The sequence below is a fragment of the Labeo rohita genome, chromosome 19, assembly GCF_022985175.1.
Source record: "Labeo rohita strain BAU-BD-2019 chromosome 19, IGBB_LRoh.1.0, whole genome shotgun sequence".
NCBI classification, from domain to species: Eukaryota; Metazoa; Chordata; class Actinopteri; order Cypriniformes; family Cyprinidae; genus Labeo; species Labeo rohita.
Genome location: NC_066887.1, coordinates 7,581,412 through 7,593,954, shown reverse-complemented (window position 1 = coordinate 7,593,954; position 12,543 = coordinate 7,581,412). Strand labels below are relative to the sequence as shown.

Sequence of the window (12,543 nt, the reverse complement as noted above, 5' to 3'; positions counted from 1 at the left end):
AACAATGCTTTGGATTAGAGAGAGTATTTATGGAGAAATTAGGCCTTCCATGGTGAAATGGGAAGAGAAACTTGAGACAATCTGAAAAGTACATAGTTCACCAAAGGAAGTACAAGGAGAGAGAGAAAGAGGGAAAATGTGCTCGGCTGAAATAATATGGTGGCAATGAAAGGAACAACTAATTGGAGAGACAGACGTGTGAGCTGCGGGCAGAGGGAACCTTCCAAATGAGCTCACTACCCTAGGGAAATGGATGGATGCATCAGGCTAACAGACTAGAACAACAGATGACAGAACAGTGAGAAGAGTTGCAGGCACCTTATTAGACTTCAGCAAATAATTTGACTGTGCACAGAGCGTACAGCATATCTCATCTAATAGTTATCTATGGAAACAGCTGCAACTCTTTCCAGGCACTGCTAATAAGTCGGCTATGTTGTTTGTAGTTCGCACACAGGCAGGGTGGTAAATCTGCATGTGGGAATGTTTGTTACTAAAGGCTGGAATACACTGCATAACTTTTGGCCTGATTTTTGCCACCATTTACAGACTGGAAGAGTCGACGCTGCAGATTTTGGGTTGGCAGAATTCACATAAAATCACATAGTGTATAATGGGCATTTTAAATTTATACTATGATTTCATCCAGGCTGAGGATATCAAACATGTTTGATATGATTTATTGTTTTTGTTTGTCATGTGTCTCCTAGCAACAAAGCACATGTTTCTGTGTGAGTTGGTGTTCAGATCTACATGAAAGTATGAAATTGTGTGATCTTCAGTCAGTTATTGTACGATGCCCAGTTTTTCCTCTATAACGGTTTACAAAGTCAGCAAGTGTAAGATTCATAATGTTTTGAAATCTGTTTAGATTTTAATAGTACAGTGTATTCAAGCTTTTACTTTTAACAGTGTAAAAAAAATTACATTTCTAATTAAAAAATTTAGAAATTAAGCAAGTTAGTCTCTTAATGAGTGAGTAACTCAGTCGTTTATTCAGTTGATTCATTCAAACTGCTGATTCATTCAGAAATTAAGCAAGTTACTCTCTTAATGAGTGAGTCACTCAGTCATTCCTTCAACCAATTCGAAGTTACTGAATCACTGGCTCACTCAATTTGTTCAAAACATGGATTTATTCAGTAATGAAATGGATATTCTGAAAAATCTTGTGACTTTATTAAACTATGATTTATATCTTGAATTTTAAGGGCATATAATTGCATTATAATAAGCTATATTATGTAGTCAGTCATCATCCTACATCATATTTGTCAGCAACTGCATGCAACATAAAAATGACTTACAGGTCTGACTGGGGAGGGGTGCATTTATATGCATTAATCATTTCAGTGCATTTTTTTCCATTAAAATATTTTGACATGTTTGAGATTGAAACAACAACAGCTTGGTCTTTCTGCTAAACTTCTCCTGTTGTGTTCCATGAAAGGAAGTCATAAGTTTCAGACAAAAGGGTAGAAAAAAAACATGAAAAATAAAAAAATATATAAATATATGCTTATCCGAATTACCACTAAATAATCCAGAAACTTAATCATTGATCAAAGTAAGCTTTTATGCAGCATGAAGCTACTTAAGGTAAATCTTCAAAGAGCCATATAACAAACTCAAGAGTTCAAAACACCTAAAAGAAGATTATTTTTCAAATCTAAAGTGCTAGAAACCTTTAAAGAACCCTTATTTCTAGGAGTTGAAGGGGAGCAGAAAATCTCACAGCCGACAGCGAAGAAATGGATCTGGCAATGACCACCATTATTACTAGAGAAGATCAAATGTGAATCCATTCCTCTAGAAGGTCCTTAGTAGGTGCGTTGTATAAAACACTCAATAGCTTGTAGTTCAGCTTCAGAGGATGGGCGGGCAGGCGCCTCATTCAGGGCACACGTCTTCACCAGCCCTGAGCTGATCTGGAGCTAACAGACTTCTCTGTGGTGACAGACTCGCATGAGGAGACCTGAAGCTAAGGGTAATTACCACTCTTCCCCACTGTCAGTGAAAGGTTACTCATCACGCGCACATGCATTGGGGCTTTTTTCTGGGCGAGTACTGGGTGACATTTACTGTCTAAGCACAAACAAGCAGAGCCGGCAGCTTCAATCATCTCTGACTAAGAACAACCACCATCTCTGGGGTTTCGGGGGGCCAGTTTCCCTTTCTATCCCTAAACCTCTGCGAACCAAAAAATAAAGCTCCCTTCCCATGAGGCTTTAGTTTTGATTAGATGTAGATCTTCTGCAAGGGAATATTCTACCACAAAAAGGTGAATTCATTAAACCATTGCACAACCATTGCACAACTTTAACTTTAACCTTTAATTTCAACAAATATCCTCACACACCACAGTCCATTTTAACCAGATTCAATATATGCAATATTTATTTCATCACAAAACACAACTATATCATCACCTAGCTCTAGTAGGTCAAACTTTATCCACACATATACAGTATACTCACACAGGGCGATATATACTATATAGCAAATCTTACCTGCTTGGTTGCTTGTATTGTCGCAAAATGTAACCTATATTGTGGTCAACTCCAATCTGCTAAACATATACACAATGGCCTTTTAAACAATGTGTACTGTAAAAAAGTGCTATACAAATAAATTTGTCTTGATTGAGTCTGGGCTTATTTCTATGCAAATGAGGAATAATATAAAATGTACCAGATTCCTGACGATCTCTTGCACAATTAAAGGAATAGTTCACCAAAAACTAAAAATTCTGTCATTAATTACTCATCCACATGTCCATCCAAACCTGTAAGACCTTCTTTCACCTTCGAAACACAAATTAAGATATTTCTGATGAATTCTGAAAGATTGAACCTGCATAGACAGCAATGCAACTACCACTTTCAAGGCCCAGAAAGATAGTATGGACATTGTATGGACATTCACAAATGTGCATCGAAGACTGACACGGAAGAAATTGTTGAATAACATCATTATTATTTTCTTTGCGCACAGAAAGTATTTTCATAGCTTTGTAAAATTATGGTTGAACCACTGATGTCACATGGACTATTTTAATGATGTCACTACTACCTTTCTGTGCCTTGAACAGGTCAGTTGCGTTGCTGACTAAGCAGGGTCAGAAAGCTCTCAGATTTCATTAAAAATCTCTTAATTTGTGTTCCAAAGAAAAGGTCTTATGGGTTTGAAACACCATGAGGTTGAGTAATTAATGACAGAATTTTCATTTTTGGGGTTAACTATCTATTATTTCAGTTTAGTAAATTTAAAGGTCCATTCAGTAAGAGGGTGACCATATGTTCTCTTTTCCCTGGACATGTCCTGGCTGGGATTTCTCAATTGCCTACAATGTCCAGGTTTTGGCTTTTGCTTTCATATTGGCTGAAGGTAATGACTGAAAGTTGTTTAAGCAATAGCATGCAGGCATTGTGCATAATCGACAATGCGGGATGTACAAAGAACAGCCAAAGCAATGCAAATATGTATATATATGAATAAGAGTATGAATATGAATAAGACTGTAAAGTGCATGTCAGTAGCAAAACAAAGCCAAAACCCAGACATTTTAGACAATTTAGAAGTCCCAAGGCGCTATATTTGTGGTTTTAACTGTGGTTATCATGATGTATGCTACTATTGGTCTAATGGTTAATGGGGTCATATGATGCGATTTCATGTTTTCCTTTGTCTTTGGAGTGTTACAAGCCATTTGTGTATATCACGTTGGGCGATATGCTCAATTTTCATATCGTCCTATCGTCAGCCTGTGAGATTGCTGCTATGTTTTAATGTTTTTAATATGACTTAATTTGTGTTTAACATGATAACAATTTAATATAAACATTGTAAGTTACTAATGTTTACATTTCCTTAGTTATTCAAAAAGCAGCTACAGAAAACGAGCAAAGAACATTTACATTGTCAAAGAACATCATCATTGACTAGCGTAGCCTGTTCTAGCGTGAGTTTATGCACTTTAAAAAACACTCCTGGTACCATAAGTAAATACAATACACAGTTACATCACTGTATGATGAATAAATCTCTTACCCTTTATGTACACTGCACACGTCACATTCGCGAGCCGTGCCCCCCAAAACGAGTTACTGTGACCCCTTGTCCATCCCCTCCCCTTTTCGCTGAACGTGTTTTCGAAAGTGAACAGCGAGTGTAAAAAAAAGTTTGCACACTTTTGTGAGCATCAGCAACTTTAAGTAATCACAGACTGCACGCTTCCCACCCGAAACACCCCCTCCTGCTCAACATGATTTGTGTCCCCCCTAGAAATGTAAATGCCCCCTGATGGAGGTGCCCTGGAGCCGGCTCTGTGACGTGGCCACTCTACTCAATGCTTGTGGATAATAATAATAATAATTGTCTTCAAAAATACTTTTATTCTCGCTGTAGTATTGTTGCAGCCACAATGTTGTGGAAACGCTGTGTGTTTTGTTGTGAAAGCGAAAGTACTTTGTTTGGCCTTCCAAATTAGTACACAACTAGAAACCAGTGGTTACGTTATATTTACAACACTGTTCCAGAACAGTACAACACAAATATTCAAGTGGGTGCAGCACATTTTATGGAGGACTGTTTCCTGAACCTGGGAAAGTAGCCTACAACGCTGGCTGTGCACACTATAAAATGGGGCGATTCCAACTTTGCAAAGAAAGTCTGGCGTTTCTGACTCACAGCCTGTAAGTAAGTTTTCATATTTAAATAATTTGCTACTGGCTATTCAAACACGAGTTTTGAGCAGTGTAGAGTACTGCTTGTTGTTTCTTGTTTCTACAATCACAAATGCAGACATGGTGTTATGCTTATGTGGTACGACGCAATGCAATGCGTAAAAAGTCATAATCAGTAATTATGTCCTCACTGGATGTAACAAATACCTAATTTATAATGGGTTTTATTGTTTTGTCTCGTTGCACCGGGACCCGGCATCACAACATGGTATGGGGCGTAACATTTCCGACACACGGTTGAGGTATTCAGCCAATCACAACGCACCGGTAAGCTGGCCAATCAGAGAACACCATGCTTTTCAGAACGATAAGCTTTGTAAAAAACGACGCGTTTCAGAGAGGCAGGGCAGAGAGGAGCAACAATAATGTACAGTATTTTGAAAATAATGTGTTTTTTGAACCCCAGACCACGCAAACACATTGCATTATACCAAATACACAAAATAATGTTCTTTTTAGCAACATCATATGACCCTCTAAAAATTCTAATAATAATAATTAAAAAAAACTGAATAAGTAAACAGTCAGAATAATTAAATTTTACCATCAGTGTTTGAAATTAACACCCGGCAACCTGCCAAATGTGAGTAAAAAACTGCTGTGGTGGGTAACGCTGTCAAATTGCCAGCCAATTTGGCGGGTTACTTTTCATAAATTATGTTCACTAATTAATGTCTTGGGGAAATTCATGTAAGCCAAACCTGTGCAGATTTTGTGCAAATACTGAACTCGTGACTCATCATGATATATTAAATACAGCTTGATTGCATCACTATGCAAGTGACAGTAAACTGATGCCTCGTTCTATTTTTCTAGTTTTTCTATTAAGATATTTATTTTGTTAGGGAAAAATGTGTGGAAAAGTGTAAATAATTCAAAAACATGAAGTGTTTGTCTTGTTCTTAAGATAGTTTAAAAACATAATTAACCATCTGGTTTCTACAACTTTCACTTTGTAGTAAAAATCTGCCTTTAAACTAATTAAAAAAAATAAAAATTTGACATTTATCGTGATAATTATTGATATTGACTGATATGAAAAAAAATATCATACAAATTTTTTGTGACCATTTCGCCCAGCCCTAGTTTGCAGTGTTCTTTTTCAATTATGTCTCATCGGACATATGTCCATTAATGGACAATTTTGCATTCAACCACGTTATTTTCCATGGCTCATGCTAGTAACATGGCTCTGAATGTTTGTGCTTGGCACTTGAAGTTGCAGCTTATATTCTCAGTCTGTGGTGTGAAAGCGACGGGTCATTGCAGTTTGTTTCATCACTCCAGCAGGGTTTGCTTGTACGGACATTTATTTTTCCACTCATTCTTATTAAGTTTGGACCGGTTGATCACACCCATGCTGATGCATGCTATCAGTCTTACTACTTTTGGCATCTGAAGAATCAATCCAGCCGTCTGGAGTTTGCTGCATCTTTCACAGCATAGCTCTCAAAACTAGCTTGAATGCTGAGGAATTGCCCTGTGCAAATTGCAATCAACATTGATGTTGTAAGTCTGTGCCTTTATCTGATTTACGTAATTACTTTAGTGAATTAGGTGTTAAAACAATTTAGAAAACACATGCAAGTAAACAATGCTATCAGCAGGCACAATTCATTCTTGTTTTCTAAACCTTGGGGTAATTCCTTATCAGAAACATTCCAAAGGTGAACTGAGAGCATGCAGCTGTAATCTATTAGGACAAGGTGAAATGTACTGCGTCTTGGAGAAGCCAGAGAAACCGTTTGCATTCTTGTATAAGCTTCAAAGTCACTAGGGTCTTATGTGTGCACTGGATTGACATTCATTCAACATGGGGAACCGTGCGGTTTCAAAAACTCATCAGGAATGAATTTCAGCACATGAATCTCATTCCAGTGGTTTGGTCTCAGGAGATGAGTCTTGAAATCTGTTTACAATCAATGCGAGGCATTATCCGGTTCAGTTCGCACTTAAGTATACTCTTTTGAAGTAGGTTATTTCTGTAATAAGTACTCTTTGTAGAAGTATACTAAAGTGTACTTCTTTTTTCACAAGTAATGCAAATGGACAATCATTTTTGTTAGTTTAGTAGCACTTTGATTAACTCTTACCAGTGAATCTTCCAAGCTGAAATTAAACATGTCCATGGCATCTGTCTTCAGTTTGGACACAAAGTCCTTATACTCGGGGTTCTGAGGCTCTCTGTAGGTCAGAATTTTCACGCTCTGTGAGGAATCAACACAAAAGAAAATTTGGAGTTCAATGTACAGGATAAAAAAGTGCTCACTCACTCCAACTGTTTAGGATACACATGTATGAATCAAACAGAACACATTTGAATCTTTTTCAGCTAATCCAATAAACAAATCAGCTCAAGGACAGACGCATGAAGCGGCGGAGTTTGCACAGTCCTTATTGATTTTATTCATATAATTTGCTCTTCTTTTGCGCTGTTTAAACCTGTTAAGCCTGACATATGAAATAATAGTCAGGTTTTTTTTTTTTAATGGAACTGGAATGGATCTTTTTTCTTGAGTATCATATTTGATACATCCGGCTTTTATGAAAAAAATAATACACCTTAATTCTATTCAGAGACCAAAACTGAGCAAAAATATGTGATTTAGTGCAGCTGTTGATATTTCTATGGCTAAAAATTGTCATATAAATTAGTAAAGATTTCACAGCAAAAGACACATGAATCACAACCTGAGGGTGGACACTTTTAGATTATACTAAAAAGCGTTTTGCTTGCTAAAAAAGTATGAATCAGACAACAGAAGGCATAGACTCTGTACAACATCTTGATATCTTAAAGGGATAAATTCTTTCATTAATTACTCACCCTAATGTTGTTCTAAACCCATAACACTTTTGTTCATCTTCGAACACAAATTAAGACATGTTTAATGAAATCTGAGAGCTCTCTAACCCTGCATTCACAAAAAGTATTCTTGTAGCTTCATATCATTATGGTTAAACCACTGATCTCATGGACTATTTTAACAATGTCCTTACTAGCTTTCTGGGCCTTGAACGTGTCAGTTGTGTTGCTGTCTATTAGGGATGTGTGTGTGTGTGTGTGTGTGTGTGTATTTATTTATTTTTTATTTTCTGCATCTAATTAACAACAAAATACTCCTGTAAACCTCTTTACACTGGAAAAAGCGTGGATTATTATATGTCTGCTTAATATGTCTTTTGAGAGAGGTATTATTTTTCAGATTTTTACGCAAAATAGAATGGGTTTCATTAATACTAGGCGCCAGAGGGCGCCCTCGAGCAGAAAATCCACAAAGAAGTATCACTGATGACTTTCCGTTCCAGCTTCTCTAATATGGATAAAGGCATCTCTATTGCTGTAACTAAATAAAAACAAGATATAACGTTAAACGTTTTGAATGATGAAATGTAAGGACAATAAACACTCTTCTGCAATAATATATGGTTTATCTTTGTTCTTTAAGCCATCTCGGGTATTTTCATAATGATTAAGTATATTTGTAAGCCATTGCTAATCGACATACAGTATAGAATATATTTTCTGCCACATCCTATAATAAGAAGCCACATCAGATCACAAAAGGAAGTTATTTCAAACACTTGACTGATGCTGTGAAGTAAAAATAAGTTATAATGTTCTCTTTTGTTCGACAACAAGTTTAGAAAGGCTCATCGTTGCATTTCATTAGAATGGAAGATGCTCTGCATGTGTTTCTTTTTCAAATGAAAGTTCTCGGATTTCATAAAAAAAAAATCGTAATTTGTGTTCTGAAGATGAATAAAGGACTTACGGGTTTGGAACAACATGAGAGTGAGTAATTAAAGGGACAGTTCACCCAAAAATGTATTATTTAATTGCCCTCCAGGCATCCTAGGTATATATGACTTCCTTCTTTCAGACAAATCCAATCAGTTATACTAAAAATTATTCTGGCACTTCCAAGCTTTATCATGGCTATAGACGAGTGTTTCCCTTCATTAGTCCAAAATAAGTCTAATAAAGTGCATCCACCCATAATTATAAGTTCCTCACACTACCTTGGGCAGCGGTGAATAAAGCCCTCCTGTAGCGAATCGATATGTTTTTATAAAAAAAATAACCATATTCAAATTGTGAGAATCACTTTAATCTAGCTGTTGCCAACTAGTCGTACACGAAAGCCTTTCCAGGAGGATGACGTAGTATGTCAGTGTTGCACGTGCGCCGTTCAGACGTGATGAACACAAATGCGCTGTGGAGAGAGGTCAACACAGCACCTGTCATGTTTTGAATATGATTTTTTTTCTTATAAAAATGCATCAGTTCACTACAGAAGGCCTTTATTCTCCCCCCAGAGCCGTGTGAGGCACTTTATTGGACTTGGTTTGGACTGATGAAGAGAAACACCTGTCTATGCTGTTCCAATGGTGTGTTCACACCAGACACAAATGAAGCGTTAAGCGCAAGTGATTCACGTTAAGTCAATGCAAAGACGCGATAGACATCCTGCGGCGTGATTCGTGCGAATGAGGTAACGCGAATTGTGCGGTTGACATAACGCGTAATTCACGCAAGTTCAAAAATCTGAACTTTGGCGAATATTTGCGCCGCATTAACCAATCGGGAGCTTGCTCTAGTAGTGACGTGATTATGACGTAGCAAGCGGAGGCAGAAATCCGAAACAACAATGGAGGACAAAATCAACGTTGCTGTATGTGGATTCCCGGGGCTGTATGATACATCTTTGTACTTTTATAGACAGGAATAAAAAGGATCTTGCTTGGAAGAAAGTGAGTGAGGAGGTCGGACAATCTGGTAAATTCGCTCTTTACTCAATTTGAGCTATATATATATACATATTGATGGACTGATCTGATGGACCCAGACATGGCGCTACGCCGTTTTTCAGCCTTCCATAGCACATAAAGCGCAGCTACCCTCTCAACAAAATCTATGTCAGCCATTTCGCAACGAGACTGGAGACGCCTGGCAGAAGCCCCTCCCATGATGCGAATTCGCTTCTGTTGTGAAGTGAATTTCACACGCAAATAAAGCGAGTAAACTCAAAATGTTTAAGCATCCAACTACGCGTGAATAGCACGATTCGCGCAAGTCGCGTCTGGTGTGAACGCACCATAAAGCTTGAAAGTGTCAGGGTAATTTTTTATATAACTCTGATTGTACTTGTCCGAAAGAAGGAAGTTGTATACACCTAGGATGCATGGAAGGTGAGTAAATAATGGGATCATTTAAATTTTTGGGTGAACTATCCCTTTAAGAGACAGCAGAAATAATTTTATCAAATATGATACAACAGACTTTTTAGGGTTAAAGATAGATGGTACATAAAAAAAAAAAAAAAAAACATTTCTGTCCAGGGTAAAGGACAACAAACATGAAAGCAAACAGCAAATGCCACTAATGAACATTCAATGATTAAAAAGTGCTATTGTATATTAAAAAGCACTTATCCTGAGTAGCTCTTTTTCTTTCGTCTTGTTTGGAAATCTGCTTTTAAATAAAAAAAAATGGCACAAACAATCAACAGCTCCCTCCACAAAGCATGTACCATTTGTTTTTGCCCTTTCACGGTCGCCTCCTCTGAGAAAATGTTTTTTTATGTCATCTGTCCAGTTTCACAATAATTCCAACTGTTTTCTGCCAAAATTGAATCTACAACAATTTTCTTTTGCATCTGCGCCACAAGTGCCAAATTATGACAGTCTGAATGAAAAGGCTGTTGTATAAAAATTGGGAAGTGCACATTCTCAAATCTTCAAACTCAAAAAAAGCCTCCACGGTGTTTCAGTTTGTGTCTGTCCTCTGAGGACAGATTTGTGTATAACACATTATGATTCATGTGAAGTGGATGAGGATAATGGGAGCTCAAGCTAATGATAACAGTGTGTCTGAAAAAGAGTTTCTCCTGGATTTTCAATAGAACAGAAGGACAAAACATACAAACAAAACAATACTAGAAAACCTTACAGTGATGTAAATATGATTCATTTTCAGCAAGTGCTTAAAAGGAGAACTTCCAGAACAACAATTTACAAATAATGTACTCACCCCCTTGTCATCCAGGATGTTCATGTCTTTCTTTCTTCAGTCGTACAGAAATTATGTTTTCTGAGGAAAACATTTCAGCATTTTTCTCCATATAATGGACTGATATGGTGCCCCGATTTTGAACTTCCAAAATGCAGCCGAGAAAGAAGGGTCTTATCTAGTGTAATGATTGGTTATTTTAATAAAAATAATACAATTTATATACTTTTTAATGCCAAACGCTCATCTTGTCTTACTCTGCTTAGACTGTTTTTGTTCCAGTTTGTGACAGAAAAACTCCCATCTCATGTTCTCCCTTAAACTGCATTTTGGAAGTTCATATCAGTCCATTATATGGAGAAAAATGCAGAAATGTTTTCCTCAAAAAAACATAATTTCTTTACGACTGAAGAAAGAAAGACATGAACATCTTGGATGACAAGGGGGTGAGTACATTATATGTAAATCTTGTTTTGGAAGTGGACTTCTCCTCTAAAAAGGTTTGACTGCCTTTTGAAAAATTTGATGTAGAAACAGCTTTGCGTAGCTTCATAAAATTAAGGTTGCACCACTGATGTCACATAGACTTTCTGGGCGGTGAACAAGTCAGTTGCACTGCTGTCTATGCAGGATCAGAACGCTCTCGGATTTCATCAAAAATTAAAAAATCTTTATAAGACTTCAACATTGTCCGTCATTTTGACAGACAGGGTTGAAAATATTCCATCATAATCTATTATTTGCTGTCATTTTAATTTTCATATTTTAATTATTATAACACATTTAATTGCTTTTATTTTTGTTCACATTTTCATTTTTAATCATGAACCTACAGGATGACAGCGCAGTACTTAAAAACAACAAAATACGCTGGGCCTGGGTAAAAAAAAAAAAAAAAATATATATATATATATATACAGATATTCATTTTAATGAACCAATATCAATTCTTAAATCCCCGTTGATCTTTTGGTCTATGCTGTTTTCAGTTGATGAATGAACAGTACACAGTGTGCCTCCCATCCAATAAATCACAACATGCTGAGCTCTGTGCTTTGTTACTTTTGATATGAAACAAAATCTCAGATTTCAAATTCTGTCCATTTAATTAGGAAATTCAAGCAATACTGTTTTTGTGCTCTTTAATGTGGCGTGATAGACTGCTGCAGCTAAAGTGGGTAGGCTACTCACCTGTGCATAATCAAACGCATGGCAAAACATTTGTGACAGTTTCGTTTTTGTTCTGGATCCCTTGCTCTGCTGCCACACTGGAATGCACTCACCACCAACTGGACAGGGGTGGGAATTACAGCTACAGTTTACAATAGATCAACCTCAGTGTAATCTGTCAAAGTGACGGACGCCCTCCGGATTTTGAAAAAATTCCGTCAATGACCGACAATTTTCGGTTAACGCAACCTCTGGTCCCAACAGAAACAAAATGAACAAATGAAGCTTTCTCATAACTTTGGCCAACTGCTTGATGAGCATGTTTGCTTTGCACTGCAGTCTGCAGCTTTTATTACATAAATGTCCAAACAGGACAGTCAACTCTGATGCAAACAGTTGATGAAATCATTTTCTGTACCAACTGTTATCAGTATCATGAGCCTAATGGAATAATTCCTGTCTGTGGGTAAGTAAATGTCAGTTCACCACAGCTGTTAGTTAATGCCAATGAATGTAAATAGACCCTCTCTGAGTCTGTGTGAAAACTCATTATAATGCAGTTCCTTAGGGTGAAAAAAAAAACACTCTAGTTCTGTCACATCGGCAGATGACTGT

At 37.0% G+C, this 12,543-nt stretch overlaps 1 protein-coding gene across 1 annotated transcript in view; it reads right to left on the bottom strand.

The window, feature by feature from the left end:
* The window catches only part of npr1a (natriuretic peptide receptor 1a), a 131,888-nt gene that overhangs the window by 78,086 nt on the left and 41,259 nt on the right, over positions 1-12,543 (bottom strand). Inside the window, exon 4 of the mRNA XM_051136845.1 lies at positions 6,839-6,952. Within this exon, the coding sequence (XP_050992802.1) occupies positions 6,839-6,952 (114 nt within the window). The remainder of the gene's footprint in view (positions 1-6,838; positions 6,953-12,543) is intronic.